Source organism: Cyclopterus lumpus, chromosome 24, assembly GCF_009769545.1.
Source record: "Cyclopterus lumpus isolate fCycLum1 chromosome 24, fCycLum1.pri, whole genome shotgun sequence".
Taxonomy (NCBI): Eukaryota; Metazoa; Chordata; class Actinopteri; order Perciformes; family Cyclopteridae; genus Cyclopterus; species Cyclopterus lumpus.
The window spans coordinates 11,045,879-11,068,941 of NC_046989.1; the positions used below are offsets into that span (position 1 = coordinate 11,045,879).

Below are 23,063 nucleotides of genomic sequence, written 5' to 3' on the forward strand. Positions count from 1 at the left end.
ATTATTACATTTCTTACCATTGAAACTTTTTTCAGTATGGACACACATAGAGCCACATTCACAAACGATGTGCACGCTTAAACTGTGCATACACATTTTATATGCACAAATCATCAATATTTGTACTTTAATTCATGTAAACAAACCTTTTAACCTAAATGCATCTCATATTAAAACCGCAGTCATTAACAATAGACTTTTAAATAAACAACAGTATTTAAAAACGTTTACTAATGCATTGGACAAATGCATTCAATAACTGAAATTTACAAAGTTCAATGTTTGGAGCAGTCAAACAATGTAGCCATGACTAAAATCTTAATTCTTCAAATAATATAATATTAATATATATTATAATATTAATGTAGCCTTGATCTTAATTCAAATGACTTGCCTATGGGTGAAGGTCCTTGCTAGATGTCCTCACTTCACCCTCATTTCTTTGACATATCCCACTTTGAGGGAGTCTCATTTCAAGCTGACAGATGAGTTGGAAATTGTTCTCCTCCACCTGGTGTCTTTTTGTTCAGCTGGGTCTGTTTTGTTGTTTCCACTAAAACTTTAATGTCAAACCGTTTTTCATTTTATTTTTTACCTGAGCAGTCCATTTCTCAGCCGACATAACGTTCGCCGCCTTGCAGCTCAATCCTCTAGTTTCATGATCGGCACTCCATCAAAACACTTTGGAAGAGTGCCATTTCTGCTTCCTACCTCGAACACTATTGTCTCAATTTCTTTTGAAGGTTGTTATTAATTTTATTTATATTCTCTCACCACTTTTTCCATGATAAACCTCTATGTAAAAATGTTTCTCCTAGAGAAATGGTTGCTTGGCACTATGCTGAATGCAAATGATTCTGATTCACTAGCATACTCAAGGTGGTGGACGGTGCCCACGTCTCCGACAATAATTTAATTTAATCATTTCTACGCCCTTATTAGTGAATGAGGCCCAATGTGCTTAAAACTAAAAAAATCAGGAGAACAAGGAGAACATTAAGTTAGCGAGTCTCGCTGTTTTTAGAATACATTTTGGCAATTATGTGGGGATCTGAAACTGCAGTGCACCAAAAAGATTTTGTCATTTGGACACAGTTTGGGACCAATTTAAGACACACTCTGGAGTTCAAGAGGTAGGGGTCAAAGTTCAGGTGTACATAGGGTCACAGTTATTCTGATAGTTAGTTGCTAACATGTGATCCTTCGAAGTGAGGAATGTGTGGTCCAGTTGCAGTAGTATATGGTTGTGGTGCATTTCTAAATATAAAAAGAGCAAACTGTTGCACACCAGTAGATTAAGAAGTATGTCAGAGAATACATACGGTCGACAATATGAAGCCAAAAAACATTCGGAGATATTCATCATCAGGTTACTTTAACCTGATCTGTCTACTGAAACGTTGTCATTAAATATCTCTGAAGGCAAATTAAGCATACGGTGTTCAGAACTTCAAAATATAAAATGTGAAGTAGATTAGAAAATATGCCACATATCAGCATGCCGTATCTTTAATTCTAACAGAACAAAGCTATTAAACACCTACTTTTCAAATGCATGAAAAAAAGAATCCAATTACAGATGAATTTTCCCCAAAAATATATTTAACAAGGTGAATCAAATAACATTTTTGATGAATAGATTGTATAAATAAGTCAATATAAATGCAAACTGCTCGTAGAAATTAACAGCAGGGACAAATAAATATAAATTGAATAAGCTACATTTACATCAAAATGAAGAATACACAAACGCCTACTTTTCAAATGCGTCACTGTCATTCAGTGCCGTAACGGAAACACATGAGGCCCCCCTGCAGAATAACCCGGAGAGGGCCCCCCCCTCCCCCCCATCTGTAAGGGATAATGTATTGTCCGGCGGTCATTATCCAAAGATAAACGAACAGGACCCAAGCTTTTCTTTTGAGGGAAATTTATTCAATCAGAAAAAACAGCTCAAACAGAGAACAAATGTATTCCAACAGAAACAAAACATATGCTAGGGCCTATCAAACAGCTCAAATAGAACATGCGTTACAACAACATAACAAATATGCCTACATATAGTCGATACACCGGTAGGCTACTTTCTACAGGTTTGCATTTGAATACACATGTGCGCGTCTTTTAGCAAATCTGTGTGCAAAGTCTTTAAGGATGGCCAGACCTGACAGCCTCTCTTGTGACATGGAGCTTCTGAGATATGTTTTGATCAGTTTTAGCTTGGAAAAAGACCTTTCTTACTTAACGGTTACTTTTATTATTTTGTACAGAGCCGTTGTCTTCTCAAAAGGGTTGCAGTGTTGGACAACGTGAAATGAAGTTAAACAACGATGTGGTTGTGGAGATAATTAAGGAAACGTGTCCGATAATGGGCGCAGGGGGTATAGTGAGAGCATAGGTTTAATAAGGTTAATGTATTTTCAAGCACAACACATAGACGGAGCAGTACAGCTGTCAAAGTATAACGTTAGCTACGTGGTAATGTTAGCTAACTATAGCAAACAGTACAATACCTGTCTCTTCTGGCAGATGAGTGCATCCTTCACCAGCTGGTCGAAAAAGACTTGTAATTTTGGGAAGTTTGGCATTTAATTCAGAAATGTTCTGTTTTGAATGCCGCTTTTGGGCACCACTTTTAAATGTGCGTTTCATTTTTCCTCAAGAGAAATTTCCTCGTAGTTCTCCCAGAATGCACCGAGGCCCAACAATAACACCAGTCCGCGTAGCAGGAGGCCCTAGTGGTTGCCTGTTACGATTGCCTTTACAACTATTATTTAAAACTTATAAAGCCAGTTTAAAATACTTTTTTTTATTGTGTAGCTTTATATGAGAGAGACAACTTTGAGGGATATCTTAATGTTATTACGTAATGTAATATTATTTATTTATTACATTATTCGGCCCAGATTCGGCAGCCGATAAACCGGTTGCCATGTCTCAGACAGAATCTGCCCATGTCAGTAACAGCTACACCTGGGCCAGACATGGCAACAGTGAAATGTGCCAAAGGTGGCTCACATTTGGCCGCATCGAGCTGGAACACAGCCGAGTCAGCCGACACTTAGCCGCAATACGGCCGAGTGCGCTGGCTAGTGTTGGATTTAAAAAAAAAATAATTGCCATGCGAGGCCCCCTGTCACTGCGAGGCCCCCCCGCAGTGCGGGGGCTGCGGGGGTGATCTCTACGGGCCTGCTGTCATTTCTATCTATGTCCATATGGTCAGCATTTTAAAATGCTTGACTTTTACTGAAATATCGACCACGCCGACAGTTTGGTTGCACATAAGGCATTTAATGAATGAAAATGTCCTGATGTAGGAGCCATTCATTATGTCTGTGTATTATATGCTTGAATGTGGAGCCTCTCAGGTTCACCATGTGTCAAGTGTGTATTATTGTGGCAGGCAGTTTATATATGGGGCACAGGTGCAACTGACAGATGTAATGATGCATGGGTGACAGGATTTTTACCGCACACAACACACCAGAGGGATACCAGGATATCAAGTTGTATTGTTAGTTGTGAACTGTAATTAAACGGGAACCTCACCCAAAGAACGGCCTGGAATCTCTTTGTAAAGGCGAGTAAGGAACAGGATTTTCTCCCGTCACTATACCTAATGTTGCATTGAAATATTTCTGCAGATACGCCTTTGGAAGGGAAAACTGTGTTGCTGATCGGAGGAGAGGGACCATTTGGGGTGGCCCTGCAGTGCCTGATGGAAAGAAGTGGACTGGTAGCTCTCAAGAATCAATGGAGCTCCAAGAGCCTACAGAGTCAGGTGTGTGCGTGCGACTCAACATATTTTACTTATTTTCTTTGCATAAATCCAAGTGTTAATCACTTACTCCCAGTGTGCTTGACAGGTGGCTGTCAACAGTTTGTAGTTTAGTCCATGTTGGTGGTCAGCTTTTATATTTTGTTTTGTGTGTTTTGTTTACTTTTGTTTTGAATATCATTTGTTTGCAAAAACGTAGCACTGGAGCCATGGCTTTATAAATGGAACGCCTTCTTATGCTCCATGTCCTCAAATGTCTATCGTCAATATTCAGTTGTGGCAGCTCCAGTATGTTCCGTTCTAGTGGCCGACCACAAGGAGCCGGTCTCTGCTTAACAAATGCAAAGTCATAAAATGTGATTAGTTGCAACAAAGGTAACTCTGAACAGTTTTGCCAGTTAGACATTTTCTAATGACATATTTCTCTGAAGAGATTTCTTTGGTTTCATTTGTCTTAAAATGTATTTGACCCCGTCGTTGACGATACAACGCTTAACACGCACGTCTTCTACACTCTTGAATCTTCACTCAATAGTTTTTTTCTTTTGCTTTATCTATTGTTTTTTTTCTTCATATGTAATTTATTCACTTTTCCTTAATTCCAAGGTGATGCAGGCTGATGCTGTAGTCCTATTAGGAGCTAAGAATATGGATTTCCCACACACCTGGGTTCGACCAGGGGCTGCTGTCATCTGCTGTGAGCCCACCCTGGAGACAGGTAGTGTGGAATATATTGTGATAGTCATCAAAATCACCCTGTATGGGGCACCCAGGTATCTCATTTGGTAGAGCGGTTGCCCCACGTACTAAGGCTGAGTTTGAATCTGACCTGTGGCCCTTTGCTGCATGTTGTCCCCTCTCTGTCCCATTTACAGTCAATTTGTTCTGTCCTGTGATTTAAAGGCAAAAAATAGCCACAAAATTAATCAAAAAAAAAGAATGTATATAATTTTGAAAGTAATAATCTAGTTTGCATGTAACAAAGTGTATTTGGCTTTTTTAATTAAAAGATTTGCAGTTTCATGTATATATCCTGAGCAAGTGTTGCCCTTCTCCTTGTGCTGTATGTTGGGACACAGCATTTGTGTGTGTGTGTGTGTGTGTATATATATATATATATATATATATATATATATATATATATATATATATATATATATATATATATATATATATATATATATATATATATATATATATATATATATATTTTTGAGCATTTGTCATACAGTTATTGTTTCTTTTCAGATGACCATGCCATTGAGATATCCTCAAAGTCTGGGTTGGAATACCTCACAGCTGCTTACAGAACACAGGTGCGCCCCCTTTTTCTTTTTTTTTTAACTGTCTCCGTTCTCGCTCCATGTGCTTTACTACCTTTCCTCTTGACCTACCTTCCCCCGTTGTTTGTTCTTTGTCTACCAGAATGTAGTGCGTAGTTGCAGTCGGTGGCTCCAGGCGCAGCAGTACCAACCCTGGCATTTGCAGTGCCTCAAACTGCAGCCCCTGACCCCTGTACCAAGGTATAAACCACTATCTGTGAGACTATTGGGCATATATCTCCATCTGCCTGGACATAGGATCTTTTCTCATTTAAGTTGCACCTTGGATACAATGTCCATTTGACACTTTACATTAAATGTATGTGAATGATTTGTCATGCTTTCTGTATTTGTTAGTGACATAGAGATTTCCAGAGCTCAGACGCCCAAGCCAGTGGACCAGCTGGCTGAGGAGATTGGTTTGCTGCCAGAAGAGCTTGAAGCCTATGGCAGGAGCAAAGCTAAGGTCCGACTCTCCCTGTTGGACCGCCTCCACAAACAGCCCGATGGGAAATATGTACTGGTGGCTGGGTGAGTGTGACTTACTGACCAACTGACTTATTTTTCTTAGATTTGTTATATAAAAGAAGTAAGCCCAACTGTTTCTCAGCAAGGTAACAAGGGCAAGCCATCACTCAATCTCTGCTTCCTTTATGGTATTACCTTAAAGCAATGTATCAATTATATGGCTACAGACTGAATGTGATTCTGACTTTTAGTTTAATACAAATGTGATTATTAAAATGTTTCTGTTTGTCTAGTATAACTCCCACTCCACTGGGCGAAGGTAAAAGCACGGTGACCATTGGCCTAGTCCAGGCCCTCTCTGCTCACCTTAAGCTCAACTCCTTTGCCTGTCTTCGACAGCCTTCCCAGGGACCCACTTTTGGGGTTAAAGGTCAGTAAGTCCTTATGCTCATTGCACATGATATATCATGCCTTGTTTTGAAGTTAATCCTTCCAAAACCCATTTTTCTCTAGAACTTTGTTTCACTAGAAAGTAATGACAACTTCAGTTCCACTTTGTACAGAGATGTATTTACATTTTTAGAAAGGTTGGATTTTATTTTGGAATTCAACTCTTAATTTAGCTTTTCTGCGCATTGAATGCATCGAGTGGAATTTGGACAAGGTCAGACAGGTGCCCAAGCCAGCAGTTAGAAATGTCTCAAGTGTCTATGTGATAAGCTATCTTTGTCAGCATTTCATACCATGCTACATGTTGTGCAGGGGTGGAGTAGTTCACTCGGAGTACACCGCTCAGCATTCCGCCTTTGTGTGTCCCTGTCCTGTTGGTCTGCCTCTTACCGCGCTACCTCTTCTCTGTGCCTAGGGGGAGCTGCAGGAGGGGGATATGCCCAGGTCATCCCTATGGAGGAGGTAAAACACACAGGCACTCTCATTGCTCCCTAGCAGGACTAATGCAGGCTTCAAAGAACTAAGATATGCAGAGACCTGCACTAGTTTTCACACACGCAACCCCTGGAGCTGTGGCATAATATTTTCTGTGACTAAATCACTGTCCGTAAAGGGAGGGAGGGCTGAGAGAGAAGCAGACAGAGTTTTAAGCTGCAGAAACCTCGTCGTCTTTTCTCATACTAAAACATCAGCTTTTTAAATCCTTTTCCTTTACCTTCTTTACAATATTCTGTCTAATTTACATTAACGGGCTCATGCCAAACTGAGACTATGTTGTAATATTTCTAAAGATTTAGTCAAAACCATAAGAAAATGACTGTTTGAAGCTACATGCGATACTACATTTTGTGATTCCATTTTAACCCCATTGTTGGAGAGGTTTTAATTCCACTGGGGCTATCCGAACCCACAATATGTGCATTACATTACAATAATAGTACTTAGATTTTCTTTGATTTCAACCATCTTTGTTTTTTCCTCTTTTTTGTTGTTCATCTTCAGTTTAACCTCCATCTGACTGGTGACATTCATGCCATCACAGCAGCCAACAACCTGGTGGCAGCAGCCATCGATGCCAGGATGCTTCACGAGGCGACGCAGTCAGACAAGGTGATCTTGTGATAACTTGTCCTCACACCAGCAAAATAATGTGAAACTGTTGTTTTGACCTAGAAGTATAACTCATCTAAATGGCATATTTGGAATTGTGTGCAAAATCTTTTGGGATTTTAAGAGAGGAAATTATTTATTATGTGTACATTCTGCTATCTTGTGATGTTATTGACAGGGAAGCCATAAAAATGTGTCACAGAGAAAATTAACTATCTATGTAAGAACATGCTTTTTATGTCCCATTTACATTTAACGGTCACACGCATAGTGTGTATTTGGTGTGATGCATTCTATTCAAGAAAACATTTTAATCCTCTGAGGTGCAATTAACTTTATATGCATAAACACGCATGATGTAATTAAATATTTGTATTCCTTCAAGGCCCTGTTCAATAGACTGGTTCCTTCAGTGAATGGAGTCAGAAGATTTTCACCCATCCAAATCTCCAGGCTACATGTAAGTCTTTTTAAAACTGTCAACAATCCTTCCGAGCCAGAAGCACCGTTGTGTCAAGCTCTGATTTAAAAAGACACTTTCATCCAACAGGGGACCTCAGTGAGCCCATCTTAAAAAGTCACTTCTTTCCCTGCACCATATCCTCATCTCCAAGTATTTCTCTGTCTCATGAAGCTGCTGCATGTCTACAAGTAATGCTGTTTTCTTTGGTATTGATGAAGAATGCCTACGTTTTAATAGATAAAATGCAAATGACACATGTAATGGAGATAAATGTTGAACATAAGCCAACTGAATGTGTGTCTGTCCTGTTGGAAGAGAACTTAAACTTATAAAATATTCATTGGTCTTAATGGACCGAGTGAAAGATTAGAGTTGTGTGTGTGTGTCTTTTTAAACAGAGCACTCCCTGTGAACCTTTTGAACCCGACAGAGTTGATTACCATTTATTCTGGTTTTGTTTATACATGCTGGGATGATACTGTGTCCAGCTTAACAAGAAAAGTGTGTTGGAAAAAATAAAAGGTTGACGATTTCAGATTATCCTAAAATAACAAATGCATTACTGTATGTAGCAGTAGTGGCACAGCTGGGACTGAAGCCAACATGAACACAGCTCACTCACAGATGACCCTCTAATCGTCTTTCTCTCCAATTCCAGCGTTTAGGGATCAATAAAATAGATCCTGCATCACTCACGCCCCAGGACGTCAGCACCTTTGTTCGTCTTGACCTTGACCCTTCGAAGATCACCTGGCAGAGAGGTATCTAATAGAAGTATAGGACATTTTGTCAGTGGGATTCTTCTTTTCTTCTCGATGCAGTGGGCTGTCCTCCTTTCAGTCTGACAATATTATCACCATATCAACCAACGTGATGTATTTAATAATAAAAAGGTGATATTATATGGCATTGGCAAGGTTACGGTAGTTTTTTTTTTTTTAGTCTTGACTTTTGATTGGTTACGGTAGTTTAGTTTTATAGTTTAGTTTTAAATTGTTATCTGTTTGTTTGTTTTTGGTGCAGAGTTTAACTTTCGTTTCAGGTTTAAAGACGGGTTTACTTTTTGTATATTTAGTGTGTGTGTGTAATATTGGATGTTTAATCTTCGCTCTATTTAAATGTCGATGCTAAGCAACGGTGGCATAGCGCCGTCTTATTTTCACTGCTTTCTTTTCGTTAGTTTTAATTTATCATACGTTTATAATTTGTTTTCAAAATGACTAGTTTTTCTTAAACAAAATGCTCATGCTTGCTAATCAACATTCAGTATGAATATCACTGTCTATAAACTGTAAAATATGAGAGCTCTTTATGGATTCACACTTCTAATGTGAAGGCTCTAAAGTCATCAGTGGTGTGTATGGAAGGAGTCGGACCAGCTCCCTCAGTGGTATCTGTGTTTGGTTTGAAGTTGTCAGTGAGCGCCACCAGCTGGGTGCCGCTATGACTGATGTGGTATTTACATCAGTGGCTCCAGAGGGCACTCTTAAAAGACGGACCCTGGAGATTAAAAACTGATTTACAACCTAATGTTATGCCTGTTCATCAAACAATGTTTTTTTTTCTTTCCCTTTTCAATACATCAAACCAACATGAGGGACATGTTTGACTAATGTGGTCTCCTGGTTTATTGCAACCACCGTAACGCCACATTATCAGAGTAGTAGAGTGAAGAAACTTGAAGTAGCAAATCCCTCATAGCATAAGCACTTTCAGTGTGTCATCACCTACTCAAAACTGATAAGAATCTCTCTTGTCAATTATTGGATTCATGTGTATGTGTGCAATCTGGTGGATATGCATTTGTGTCTATTTAACAAGATGTATGGAAATGGATCTTTACACTCTGGGAAGGTTCAGGCTGTAAAAACTAATCTCTTTTTGTGTCCGAGGCATCCACTTACATTTGTTCTGTCATTGATGTTGTGCCAGTTTTCTTGCTCAAAGTTGTGAGTTTTCTGAAAAATGTTGAAAAAGGAAATTATACTTTTTAAAAAAAAAAAAAATATTTTTGTCTTTGGTTTCCAGTTGTTGACACAAACGACCGTTTCTTAAGGAAGATCACAGTCGGACAAGCGAGCACTGAAAAGGGACAGATGAGAGAGGTATGCCGCACTCATGCCGTCACAATCTTCCTTCCTCTGAATATATGACGTCCTTTTGAAATATTTTTCACCCACCTGTTTCGTTTTGTGTATTTTATGTATGACCAGAAGATTATCCATTAACCGATATGTTACGTTTAAGTTAATTGCAAATATTTTCTCATTATGACAAACGGTGATATCACTGCAATTTTTCCATTGCATAGGCTTTGCTGGTGACTGTCAATAACCTGGGTCTAATGAGGTTGTGTATGGAGCTAAATCCATGCCAATAGTTTTGTTTGTTTGAAAAAAATATTTGAACCTGAACATTTTAGTTTTGGTCTTTAACATTGAACAAATTCAACAATGTATTCAAAATAAAAATAAGTGTATGAAAAGTGTTGTTGGTTTTAAATATAATTTAGATTCAGTTCTGTTTTATGTTTTCAACTTTCAATCTTTTTTATTTTACAGTTTCGAATCTTTTTTTCAGGTTCAGATCTTTTTTCACTTTCAGATCTTTTTTTTTCCAGGTTCAGAGTTTTGGTTAGATTTATTGAATGCTAGCTAGCACTATACTTAATTTCCGCTTTGGCAAAAAACGTATTTCAATAAATCTAGTTAATGCTTTGTAACGTGTCCCTATTTTACAGTCGTCATTTTAATGTTTCTAGTATCTATACAAAAAACATAAAATGTCTTACCTGCCCGCTGGAGCCAGCAGGCGGACCGGGTGGAGCAGACGCCATCGCAGAATCACGCTGCGATTAAAGCCAAGTATGGTCTAGAACAGCTGGCGTCAATTGTGTCTACTGCCAATCACGTGACTATGCTGTGTATATAAAGGAGTGAGTCATCATTTTCGCAGTACCCACGTTTCTTGAAGGCAACATAGTTGAGGCAGGTTGTCAGCCTTCTTTGTTTAGCTGTCACTCATGATACCACGCCCCTGTAGTTGAAACCACGACCCCCACGCCACATCCCGGCCAAAAGTCTGAACCGGGAAAAAAAAACGATCTGAAAGTGAAAAAAAGATCTGAACCTGGAAAAAAAAAGATTGAAAGTTGAAAATCTAAAATCTGCTACTGAAAAATGAAAAAATATATTTTATTTGAAAAAAAAACAGAACTGAATCTAAATTATATTTAAACCAACAAAGCTTTTCATACACTTATCTTTATTTCGAATACATTGTTGAATTTTTTTCAATGTTCAAGACCAAAACTTGAATTTTCAGGTTCAAATCTTTTTTTCAAACGAACAAAACTATCGGCATGGATTTAGCTCTATAGTTGTGCTGTACTTAACCACAGTCGGCGGCTTTGAGAAGATCAGTTAAGGTGTACCGTACATTTAGAATATTCTTTGCCATTTTACTTGCCATGACACTGAAGTACTTGTAGCTGTCTATGTTCTCGCCATGGTTTCCAGAGTCATTTTAACTTGCGGGCTACAGGGTTTGTATGGTTAGTAAGTTTGTGTTATTGTGAGACTTTGGTGAATCTGAACTAACAAGTCTCCCAATAAAACAAAAGCCGGTCATATACTGTACATGGCTAAGTACATCTGAACTCTGTGTGTGTGTGTATCCTCTGTTCATGATAAAGGCCAGATGTAGCTCACCCATATGTCTGTAGTAATGACAGCTAAATGAAATCCTGTAAATAAATACTTCACCTCAATGGGAAGCAAGCAGGCTTAAGTGAAAGCAAATGTTTGAAGGAGAAAGTGACCCACCCATCCACACACACACACACACACACACCCACACACCCACACACCTGGAGCCGCTTCTGAGCTAGTTCAGCATATGTTTACATTTACCGCCATCAGTTCATCCATTCCGTTTCCTTTTTCATTCCTCTGTCCTCCACCTTCCTCCAGTGCTGGATACACTATACCCCCTCAGGGCATTATCACTGGGAGTAGAAATGTGTTCCTTGGTGGATTGATGTGGTTTAAGTTATATTTCTTTTTTCCTTTGACATGGAATGGACACTGCTTTAGTTTTCCATGCTCTTCCCTGTGGAAATCCTTCATTCCATCGTTTTTTGTTTTGTTTTAGCTTAACATAAATCAATACAGAAAGTCACATCAGTTCATCCATGTTAATAGTAATTTCCTTCCCCAAAGTCATTACTCCAAAACTAGCCCATAATCATAACTTGTATTCTCTTGCCCATGTGATAAAGCTGGTGACTATCGCGTCGGCATAATCTCTGTTCTGCCAGTCACTGGAAATGTGCCTTTCCATGCCGGGTTTTCTTGAGTGTCAGTTTTCAGACATTTGATTCACTCTCACAACTGTTATTCTTCACTAAACAGTCAACACTTTAATATAAAATCAAATTAATTCTGGTGTGAAAGCTTAGCGGCAAACTTTCGCATGATTTCCCACAATGGCCATGGCATTTCTGCTCGTCTATTTCATGGTCGCTAAATGCATCTGGATGTTCTACAGGCCGGTGAACACATATTGCAGCTTGTTTCCCTCGTAGTTCACATTTTGTATGATTTCTTTTCTCACACTCCAGACAGGGTTCGACATTGCAGTGGCCAGCGAGATCATGGCCATCCTGGCTCTGGCAGACAGCCTGGAGGACATGAGAACCAGACTGGCGCGCATGGTGGTGGGCACCAGTCGCTCTGGACAGCCCGTCACCGCAGAGGACCTGGTGTGTGTTACTGTGTGGGCTTTTTCATTCAGAGTTTGAGAATTTTAAAGCTGACAATCTCACAGTTGGCTTTTCATCACTATATCTCAGTTATGAAATGAAGAGACTTTGTCATTGCCTTGCAGAAAGAAGGGTGAAGGTTAGGTGCGCTCTACATTTTTGGTGGGGGTACCGGTGTCATTGGGCCCTTGTGAGTGTTTTTGGTGAAACGTGTACAAAACATGTTAATACTTTTCTGTCAAACTTGCAGCATGAACATTTTCCAAATTCCCAGTTGTCCCAGATTCACTTAAAGTACCACTTCCCCTATTCAAAACAACACGTCTTATACAGGTGTAACCAGCTATTAAGTTTCCGCACCTCTCACCAGGTCTTCATGTGGGGTCATTAGTTCTGGTTTCCCACAGAAGAGCCGTAGAGGAGGATCTCCTATCGCGTTACATTGGTCTAATGATTAGGCTCGATGCAAAAACATTACCGCACCTTTTAGAGCCAGCCACTGTGAGAATATGCCGTACGACTGTGTATACTAAATGTGTGTGTATTGTGTTGAGATTGCTGACGAGGCATCTTTTTGGCAAACAAGCACAGAGGCCGACACATGGACTGTAGTGCCATTTATCATCTGTAGTGGAGAACCATTTAACCCTTCTGTGCATGAATATACGGTGTTAGTGTGAGGTTAAATATTTATTCTGAAACCTTATAACATGTTCTTCTCTCTCTCCCCCCCCCCCCCTCCCTCACATTTCTTCCTGCCTGCCAGGGAGTGAGTGGAGCACTAGTGGTACTAATGAAAGATGCCATCAAGCCCACGTTGATGCAGACCCTCGAGGTGAGACATGCACATAACACCACTTAAATAGTCATTATCCTCCTCAACAGAGCATTTTCAGGTGAATATCTTGTAGAATAAATAGGCTGGCAGTCCTCAGGGATGTTGAGTGTTCACTACATCTGCTGTCAGAGAAAAGAGAGGGCTTTCCACTGAGAGCTTTTAAGAAATAATAATAAATTGACTTTTTCCTCCCATGGCTCTTTATCTTAATATCGGTTTAGCAGAGTGTAGAGGACAGGTGGCGCTCTCACAGGCCATCCCATCCAGATTCATTGTGTCCTCAGCCCCTGTGACGACTTAAACCATAACTCTGCCTCTCTCAACATCTGGCTTTCATTTAGCTTTTGAAACGTTAGCTAGATGACTGGACATGTGATCACATGGGAACATAAACATATATCTCCGTTCTACAGCTAAAAGCCCAACCCTCAAGGTGATTAATGGAGAAATGGAGAGTAGTGGAGTTGGAGGTTTAAAAGATGCAATGTACTAATAACAAATCGGACGTCTAGTATTGATCTTTGGCCTCTCTGGTACAGCAAAAGCCCACTTGAAAGAAGCACCAAGTTTATAGAAGACTGGCCCATTAACTAACGTTTTCACTTAAGGATAACACTTTTAAATCATCACTGTATCCGGGGGCTGGTGTCCTTCACTTCCTGTGCTCATAAAGGCGTAAAATATGCAGCGTGAAATAAACTATTATTATTCACAGAAAATCAAACTTAAATACCGATGCAATGTGTTCTACTGATAACCTGGCTGGTGCGAACCCCATTAAGTTTAGCGAATTGTTGTACTGGAATGTGGTTAACTCGATTGTGACGTTTCCCCGGCCTCGAGTTCCCATTTCCGAAGTAAATGGAACAACACTTGATCGCAGATTTTCTTTCCTCATTCCTTTAATCATCCTGTTAAATAAATATAGGATATGGACTTTGACGATTATTGTCACCTTGTGGTTGTCAATTCCCTCTTTTTATCTTTTGAAATTGGTCTTTTCTCATTTGACTGTGATGCTGCATTACTGGTCATTGTGGTGTCTCGGCAGTGTGTTTGTTTGTACATCCAAGCAAATGCATCTGGTTTGTCTGATTTAGACTTTTCTAGCTAAGAGTCTGAGACACTGGGCTGTGGGCCAAAGTGTATTTTTCTGTCTGATTTTGATTTAAGTGATTTAAGTCATTAAAGTTAACCATGTTAGCAGTCATGCTCCTGCTAACGTGTTTGTGTTGTAGGACTATTTTTAGTTTGTTGTTTTTTTAACAAAGTTTGGTTACACATGGCAATTGGTTGGGGGAAATGACAGAGGGGTGGAGTGTTTCATGCAGCAGATATTTGGTTACTTATTTTTCTTTTGAGGAAGCATTGCAGTCATGTTGTGTGAAACCATTTCCTGTGTGGGTTTCCTGTGATTCTGGTCAGGGAACTGGTATCGGCACCGACCGGGTCTCAGAGCTCCATGAGAATGTTCCATGCAGCTCGGCCGCCTGTGCCCTTCATGCCCTCTTGGCTTGTGCTTGTTTGTGTTGAATACAGACGCACACATGAGAATGGAGTTGGCATATGGAAGCGTGTGTGTGTGTGTGTGTAGGTTTCTTTGTTGGTTCAGATGGGGCTTGGAAGAGACAAAGCACAACAAAAAAAGGGGATGTTTTTTCAAACATCCTGTCTACGTGGCTTTCCTTGAACCGACTGGATGCATCTTTCTTAGCGTAGACTCTCAGGTTTGGATCTGTGTGCTGTCTGAAAATCTAGACTGGGGCATTTTTTATTTGTGTAGCAATGGTCAGCAGCTGGTTTTGTGGACTGTAAAAGGGATGCACAAGAAAAGGAAATGGTGACATGATTACCGTCTTCCTGTTTTTGTTCATTTCCCTTGTCTTTATAATCCTCTTGTCCACGAGTTGAAGAGGTGACGGGACCCAACTTTTAATGTCTTTCCACCTTATTTGTTGCATCCATCTCTTTCCCTCATGTACGGACGTGGAAAGTGTAAACTGGGTCTTGTTAAAGTTCAGGAGTTGAAACGCAGATGGGAATTCACGTAATGTATGACGTGTGTGAACTTTCCTTTTTGAATAAAGAAAGGAACATGTTAGTGAACGGATACTAAAAGGATGTTGTTTTTTGTCTCTTTAATGTTTTGTCTTTTTCTGTTTCCTCTTTGCTGCCTCTTTGTACACCTTTTCTTTTCTTTTAGTTTGAAACTGCTGTGATCTGTTCAACTAGTTTTCATAGACACCGTTTGTCAGAGCAGAGCCTTGTTAAATGGCTGATTTACTCCTCCGAGGGGAGGCTGTTTATGCAAGCAGAGGGAGAGGTATGCAAACAAAAGCTTAGAAAATCCTTCCCATCCTTCCCTTTTCCTCCCCCTCAAGGAATTCACATGCAGCGTAACATTGGGTTAGTTGACTTTTTACAGGGTTTTTTTTCAGTAATTTCCCTTTTTAAAAAAAAATAATAATTTCAACAATCTTTGCTGAGTGCAATGGAAGGATGGTTATCTTGAGCAGTAGACCTTTCCTTTCATTCCTTTCCTTATCTCAGCTGAATACACAAAGCAAAACATCTTTGGCTGAATGGAGCGGTTGCCTGCAAACCCTTCAGGAGCGGTCGTCTGCTTCAGCTAAGAGCCGCTGTGGGTTTTGAGTCAGCAGTAGCAGAGTTCCAGCCCAAATGAGAAGGAAATATCATTAGTTGCAATTGTATACAATCAATGAGTATTATATTAACATTGTTTGTATTATGCTTTTTAAAACCTAAATGCAAACAACCCCAACAATACGAACAACTCAAAGTGGCCACAAAATCCAAGGTACAACACCAGTGTGCTGTATATAGTAAGTTGCGCATGGCATACATGAAGAGATAGCTGCATACTTTCATAACCATGTTGTGAAAATATCATAGCATGACTATCCATCCTTGTTGAGCACATTTCTGTGAAGTATCGGGTTATAAGAGGGGAATCTAATCCATATATAGGCCAGGTGATTGATATTTCTTAAATCGTTACATGGAAGGTCGAGTTCTGATCGAGAACGCGTCGCCTCCATCTGTGGAGAAGTAAGCGTATACACTGTGATATCCAACAGTCAAAGCGCTACTTTTACAAATAAGACTTTTCACATTTATTTGACCTGCAAATGCTGCGCAAATCACATGTTCGTCGCATGTGTTGCACTTTGCACCGCCTCACTGAAAGTTATTGCAGTTTCGTGTGCGTGTCTGCCAGAGGCAGTACCTTCGCCGTGAAGTGCTCCTTTTAGTTTGTGTGTGTGTGTGTCCAGTCTTTGAGGAGGAAGCTTGGCCCATAGTCCGGCTGCCATGCCAGTTTGAGTACCTCCTTAACTTGTGCCGGCTGTTTAGACAACACAGTGCCAGCCAAAGTGCATCCACACTTCAACATTTATTTATGTTTCTGGAAGATATTGGATTTAGTTTGAAAGAAAGGACCAACTCCTTATTTAAACTCGGTCGGGTGAGTTGCTGTGGGTCGCACTGTTTTTCTCAACTCCTCCTGCATGTTTGTGTGCCCCTCTTATTGTTGCAGGGTACACCAGTGTTTGTCCATGCTGGGCCCTTCGCCAACATCGCCCATGGCAACTCCTCTGTGCTGGCAGACAAGCTGGCTTTGAAGTTGGTTGGACGGGACGGCTTTGTGGGTAAGAGCGCACAATCCGTGCATACAGATCACGCGTACGAGCCGAAGCAGACACACAACCACAAAGCTTTTGGGGATGACGGACAACCTGTTAACTGCAGAGTCTAGGAACCCCAGATGTGGAGGAATTTAAGGCCTAAGCTTCTTTAGCTGGGCAGATTAAACTACGATTTACACCAGCATTGGAACTTCAGCTTGCTACCCTGCGGTTGCAACCTTTGGCCCACATTCATCTCCGTTCTGGTCCTGCCTCTGTTCTAGCTGCCTCTGGTTGACTAGTTGACTTGTGTGCCGCTCTGATGTCTTGCTGCTGCGTAACTTTCTAGGAAACGGGTGGAAAGATTGCGTAAAACAAATACGAGCGAGGGGAAGGAAGCTGATTGATAATCTTAAGAGCCCCTGGAATGCTTTAGAGTAAACCACACTAATCCTTTCAACGTCAAAGCATACTTGAGTATTTCCATTTTTATCTGTCTATCTATCCCGCTGCCCGCTTTCCGTCCTCATTTACTTTGGCTGCAGAAATATGTTTGGAATGTACTTGTGTGTGTTGTTGAGTTTGTCAGGTGAATTTGATGCGCATGTCAATCTTGTCGAGGCTTTTGTGTGTATGTGGGAGAGCAGTAACGGGGTAAAAGGAGATGGGTGACTCTTTGAGCATACACAACATTTACACGAGCTGTCACCTGTGAGCTGGGCAATGTGTCGGCAGCGTGAGCAGAGGGTTGGGTTTCACAACACTGGAGCAGAGATGTATGCCTTTTTTTTATTCTCAACCTCTCCACCCCACTGACTCTCCATCTGTCCGTCTCATCTCTCCCCCCGCCCCCTGTCTGTTTGTTACCTGACTCTCAGGTATGCCAGGAACTCGACCTCCCTCCTTTTCCTCCCTCTGCAGCTGGGATGCATGTAACCCCCTCACTCCTACTCCCTCCCTCTCAGGCCCTTGTTTTCCGATGCTACACACTTTGCCTTATTTGAACTGGCACCTCTGAAAAGAATAATCACAGCAGATTTAAGAAAATTAATGTATCTTCAAATACAGTCTGGAACGACCAGTCAGCCCTTTGTTTGATCATCAGGTTTAATAATTGTGGTCATTTTTATTGGTTATGAAAGCATTGTAGAGACCAAAGTAATTGCTAAAATGCCGGGTAGATGTAGCATTAATGACAATAACTGTAATATTGAAATCATGTTGATAATACACATGATGATATTGTGTATAAAATTCAGCTCCTTAAATCATTTAATGTATACAGTTATGGTGACAACTCTCCATCCCTCTCCCGAAACTTGTTTTTTCAGTGTAATTTATTTGCCAAAAAAAAGACATAACGCACAATAAATAAAGTAAAACATGAATTTGAGTGACGGCATTCTTAAGAAATCGCATAACCAAAAATGTTCTTAAATTAATAAATCCTATATCGATATTAATCCTAAATTGGATGTTCAATGTTAATATAAGAATGGATAGGACGATTTAAAAGATAAAACCCAAATTGACTGTAATGAACTAATTATGTTCTGTCTCTGATAATGTAGTAATATAATAATTTATAGTCCAGTTTGATTACCTCTGTAAAATCCGCTCTCGTGGCAACAGATGCAGATTAACTCTCTGAACTCGTGAGGGCTGTTAGTGTGTGAGAACTTACTCTCGGCCGTACTTTATCATGCTCTGTATTATTGTGGGTTTTTCAAGTCTGTTTGGGATCTGGACTTAAAATTGCAGAAATGCTGCTATTGTGATGAGGGGGCTGCCGAGGGATGAATTCCACATGCCAGATGTGAGGGATTCCTGTATCATTAACAGTCTGGAGTATTGAACGTAGATAACCCCCTAAAAGAGTTTTACTGCTAGATTTCCCACACGGCAGAGCCTCCCTAAACCAAAGCAACAAATCATTTTGGCCCATATGATATATTCAGCATGTGGAACATTTAAAGCTCTAATACACCACTTTAAAAAACCAACAGAAAAGCATCGCCTTTTAAATTCGCCAACCTTAATTTCTGTATGCAATAGGCATAGTTATGCTCCAGTTAGTGGAAAGTAAACAGAGTGAAAATATAGTGTACACTTAAATGTATAGTTTTCTTTATTTTAGGTGGCTAAAATATGTTTTCTGTTCCCGTCCTCCGCAGTACATTTCATTGCTCTCGTGTCTCTCTATCCTTTTTGCGTACGATAATTGCAGCACTTTCGTAGTGCGATGTACACATGAATTAGTACAATAATTATTAGTCGATTCATTGAGTCGTTAGTGGAAAAATAATTGATAAACGCCTATTTTTATCAATCATATCAATTTAAAGGGATTATTTGGGTGTTTTGATGTGGGGTTGTATGAGGTACATATCCATAGTCTGTATTGCCTTTAGTAGATTGCGGTACCTCATACAACCCCACTTCAAAACACCCAAATGATCCCTTTAAGACAAAGACCATAATAAAAAGTAGAGGAATTGGGCCTTTTCAAATAGAGATTTCCTGCTGGTCTAATTTTGATATTCTATATTGAATATCTCTAGTTTTATAAGATTTGAAAAGAAAACCCAATAATTGAAGAAAAAACTGATTACTCAAAAATGAGATTAATCATCAGTTGCAACTTCAACTGGAAAATAGGAGGTTGCGTAGATCTAGCCTACTTTCCAGCCTTCTCTGTTGGTGTTTTTACTGGCATGGGTGCCGATGCTCATGCTTGTTACTGGTCGTAACACCATCCAGCTCGCTTGTCACTCGCAACAGCGACCTCCTCTTCCCCTCTTGCTCTCTGGCCTGTTCAAGGTCATTACACAGAACAGGAAGCTTGCAAGTATTTCCTCACGACACCCTCTGGGGTCAATCTCCTGCTTGGTGTAATGTCAAAGTGTGTTGTACTTGCTGTCACTCGCAATCTTTGTTTCCATTCTTTTCCCTCGCATAATTCTAATTCATAATGTGTGAGTACTCCTGTTTTCAGCTGGTAGGAGATCATCACACAATGTATGGAAATATCAACGTATCCTGATCCTAAGAATGTGATTTTGACTAGTGTGGCGCTAACGAGAAACACTACGCGCTCTGTCACAAAGTCTGGTTGCATTCTTGTGCTCATCCCTCAGGCGTAATGTGTTGCCCTTTTACTCAGAAAGACTTTAACATTACGAGAGAGATGAAGCGAAGGCCCCACAATTACACTATTTCGGCTTAATGTCAACATTGTCATATTCTTAGTCACTGTTAAGTCGGGGGAAATACAATTATATTTTTCTTCCTATTCGTTTACCTAGAAGATATTTCTCGTCTCATTTACTTCAGCTCTTCATCTCTCTCCCACTTGTTTTCGCTGTCCTCCCATCCTTGCAGTGCTTTTGCTCATCCGTGGTAAAATAAATCACATTTTCCCGAGCAATGCAGCGAACCACAGAGTGACGCATTTCTTCATAGAAACACTTTGTTTTTTCACCAAAGCTTCCAAGAAATGTGTCCGCCACACGCCACGCTGTAAGCTACAGTGAAAAAGCCTCATGTGTAACGTTCCCTTGTAACCAAACAAGGAATAAAAAGAGAATGATTTCCTTCTAGAATGGATACCATAATATATTTTCAATCCTAAGGGAACTGATCCAAACAATTTCTTATGACCACTTAACTGCACTCCATACAACACGCAACATTTACTGTATAGATCAATCTTTGCACACACGAAAGTACGTGAACATCATTTATCACATGCATTGAATTTGTTTCCTGACCTGCATTCTAGTCACATTTTAGTATTATCCTTTTAAATTGAGTTACATGTTGAGAGGGTTAGCTGATGGTCATTGTGTCCAAGACGGAGGCTGCCCTCACAAAGGTTATACGGAAGGTGAATGCATCTGGTTTGTGCAACGTGCACCTCTCACTGGTGGAAACAGTTGTGCTAGGCAGCCCAGTGAATTCAGCGAAGACGTTTTTGACCGACATGCGATTGATGTGGGATATAATTTTTTTTAAACGAATAGATCTTTATTACAATAATAAAATGATCATATCTACACCAAACCATGGCTGTTTAAAAGAAACAAAGTTTCCCATTGTTGCTTGTTTTAGTGTTCTTCTAAAATGTGCTTAATTTTCTGACACTGCTTCTTTTTTGATCATATTATATTGGTCTTAAATAATAAAATGGACTTTTAGGGCTTGATTATTGTTTAGAGTACATTGAAAGTGACGAGCTAAAACTAAAAGTTCAGTCATGGATGTCATTAGTTAATCACCATTTAAACAGTATTTGACTGAAATCGGACATCTTTTTGGTGGCGTCCATGCAATCATGTATTCCCTTTCAGTTTAAATGACGGTGTTCCCGCCAGGCTGCTCTCGATGAAGCCTCAGTAAACGTGTTCGGCTCAAAATCAACCTGAGCCTTACTCTAAATGTCTAGCTTAGGTCCACCACAATGGTCACACACACACACACACACACACACACACAATACGTAACAGGAAACCTTATCTCAACAAGGCCGTAATTCCAGGTGGACTATTTGCTTTGTTTGGAGCCTGTTCAAGAGGCCGAGTGTAGGGCCGTCCATATGAGAGGCACTCTGTCTCTCTGAGAGGCCTTACAGTGAACCCATTACTCAATACAGTGTTAGTCAAACTCTCCTCTTGTTCCCATGATTCTTTAAAGATGTCGGACTGAACTTGTGTGTGTGTATATAAAGTTGGGTTGAGGCCAAAATTGTATTCATTATTGAAGAGGTAAGTGGCTTGTTTGTGATCGGGTCAGGCTGTGTAAGCCATCATCGTGAACCTCACTCCCCTTGATGTCTTTTCCAAGTGCTGCTTGAATGTATTCATCTTTTCTAAAGAGCACAAACAAAAGATGGTAAAAGGGGGTCCTGTCCGCTTGTATTACTATTGTATACTGACCAGAATCTTAACATGCCCTCAATAGATTGTTAAACAAGGAATCTTTATGTATCCTCACAGTGACTGAAGCTGGTTTTGGAGCGGATATCGGGATGGAGAAGTTCTTCAACATAAAGTGTCGGACTTCAGGGCTCAGGCCAGATGTGGTGGTGCTGGTTGCAACTGTCCGTGCGTTGAAGATGCACGGCGGTGGATCAAATGTAAGTTGACATAACATCAGTCAGACAGATGGCCACTTCCCCTCATTCGGTCTTTTATCTTGTCCTTAATGCGGCCTTAGAATGCAGTATGTATGGCTTTCACCCATACATTCTTTTTCTGATGTTGTAGAATTAAACAATCAATGCACTGATGTTTTCAACAACCTAGACGTGTGTGTGTGTGTGTGTGTGTGTGTGTGTGTGTGTGTGTGTGTGTGTGTGTGTGTGTGTGTGTGTGTGTGTGTGTGTGTGTGTGTGTGTGTGTGTGTGTGTGTGTGTGTGTGTGTGTGTGTGTGTGTGTGTGTGTGTGTGTGTGTGTGTGTGTGTGTGTGTGTGTGTGTGTGTGTGTGTGTGTGTGTGTGTGTGTGTGTGTGTGTGTGTGTGTGTGTGTGTGTGTGTGTGTGTGTGTGTGTGTGTGTGTGTGTGTGTGTGTGTGTGTGTGTGTGTGTGTGTGTGTGTGTGTGTGTGTGTGTGTGTGTGTGTGTGTGTGTGTGTGTGTGTGTGTGTGTGTGTGTGTGTGTGTGTGTGTGTGTGTGTGTGTGTGTGTGTGTGTGTGTGTGTGTGTGTGTGTGTGTGTGTGTGTGTGTGTGTGTGTGTGTGTGTGTGTGTGTGTGTGTGTGTGTGTGTGTGTGTGTGTGTGTGTGTGTGTGTGTGTGTGTGTGTGTGTGTGTGTGTGTGTGTGTGTGTGTGTGTGTGTGTGTGTGTGTGTGTGTGTGTGTGTGTGTGTGTGTGTGTGTGTGTGTGTGTGTGTGTGTGTGTGTGTGTGTGTGTGTGTGTGTGTGTGTGTGTGTGTGTGTGTGTGTGTGTGTGTGTGTGTGTGGTGTGTGTGTGTGTGTGTGTGTGTGTGTGTGTGTGTGTGTGTGTGTGTGTGTGTGTGTGTGTGTGTGTGTGTGTGTGTGTGTGTGTGTGTGTGTGTGTGTGTGTGTGTGTGTGTGTGTGTGTGTGTGTGTGTGTGTGTGTGTGTGTCCTACTAATATATTGCTGAAAGTTACCCAATACTGAAGTGTGTAAATATGTGTTGTCTTTGTGTGTTTTCAGGTGTCTGCTGGGGCACCTCTTCCCAGAGAGTACATTGATGAGGTATGAGCAATATA

At 40.5% G+C, this 23,063-nt stretch overlaps 1 protein-coding gene across 4 annotated transcripts in view; it reads left to right on the forward strand.

Annotated features, from left to right (window-relative positions):
• mthfd1l (methylenetetrahydrofolate dehydrogenase (NADP+ dependent) 1 like) overlaps positions 1-23,063 on the forward strand; it is a 37,117-nt gene that overhangs the window by 3,975 nt on the left and 10,079 nt on the right. For 3 of the 4 annotated variants that reach the window (XM_034527017.1, XM_034527018.1, XM_034527019.1), the window contains 16 exons: positions 3,645-3,781; positions 4,385-4,496; positions 5,027-5,094; positions 5,204-5,301; positions 5,458-5,631; positions 5,862-5,998; positions 6,434-6,480; positions 7,021-7,128; positions 7,514-7,588; positions 8,250-8,352; positions 9,620-9,696; positions 12,213-12,353; positions 13,120-13,188; positions 16,748-16,859; positions 21,830-21,969; positions 23,008-23,049. In XM_034527017.1, the coding sequence (XP_034382908.1) occupies positions 3,645-3,781; positions 4,385-4,496; positions 5,027-5,094; positions 5,204-5,301; positions 5,458-5,631; positions 5,862-5,998; positions 6,434-6,480; positions 7,021-7,128; positions 7,514-7,588; positions 8,250-8,352; positions 9,620-9,696; positions 12,213-12,353; positions 13,120-13,188; positions 16,748-16,859; positions 21,830-21,969; positions 23,008-23,049 (1,640 nt within the window). Of the gene's footprint in view, positions 1-3,644; positions 3,782-4,384; positions 4,497-5,026; positions 5,095-5,203; positions 5,302-5,457; positions 5,632-5,861; positions 5,999-6,433; positions 6,481-7,020; positions 7,129-7,513; positions 7,589-8,249; positions 8,353-9,619; positions 9,697-12,212; positions 12,354-13,119; positions 13,189-15,021; positions 15,251-16,747; positions 16,860-21,829; positions 21,970-23,007; positions 23,050-23,063 lie in introns of those variants that run through there. The other variant, XM_034527021.1, reaches the window with a different exon arrangement.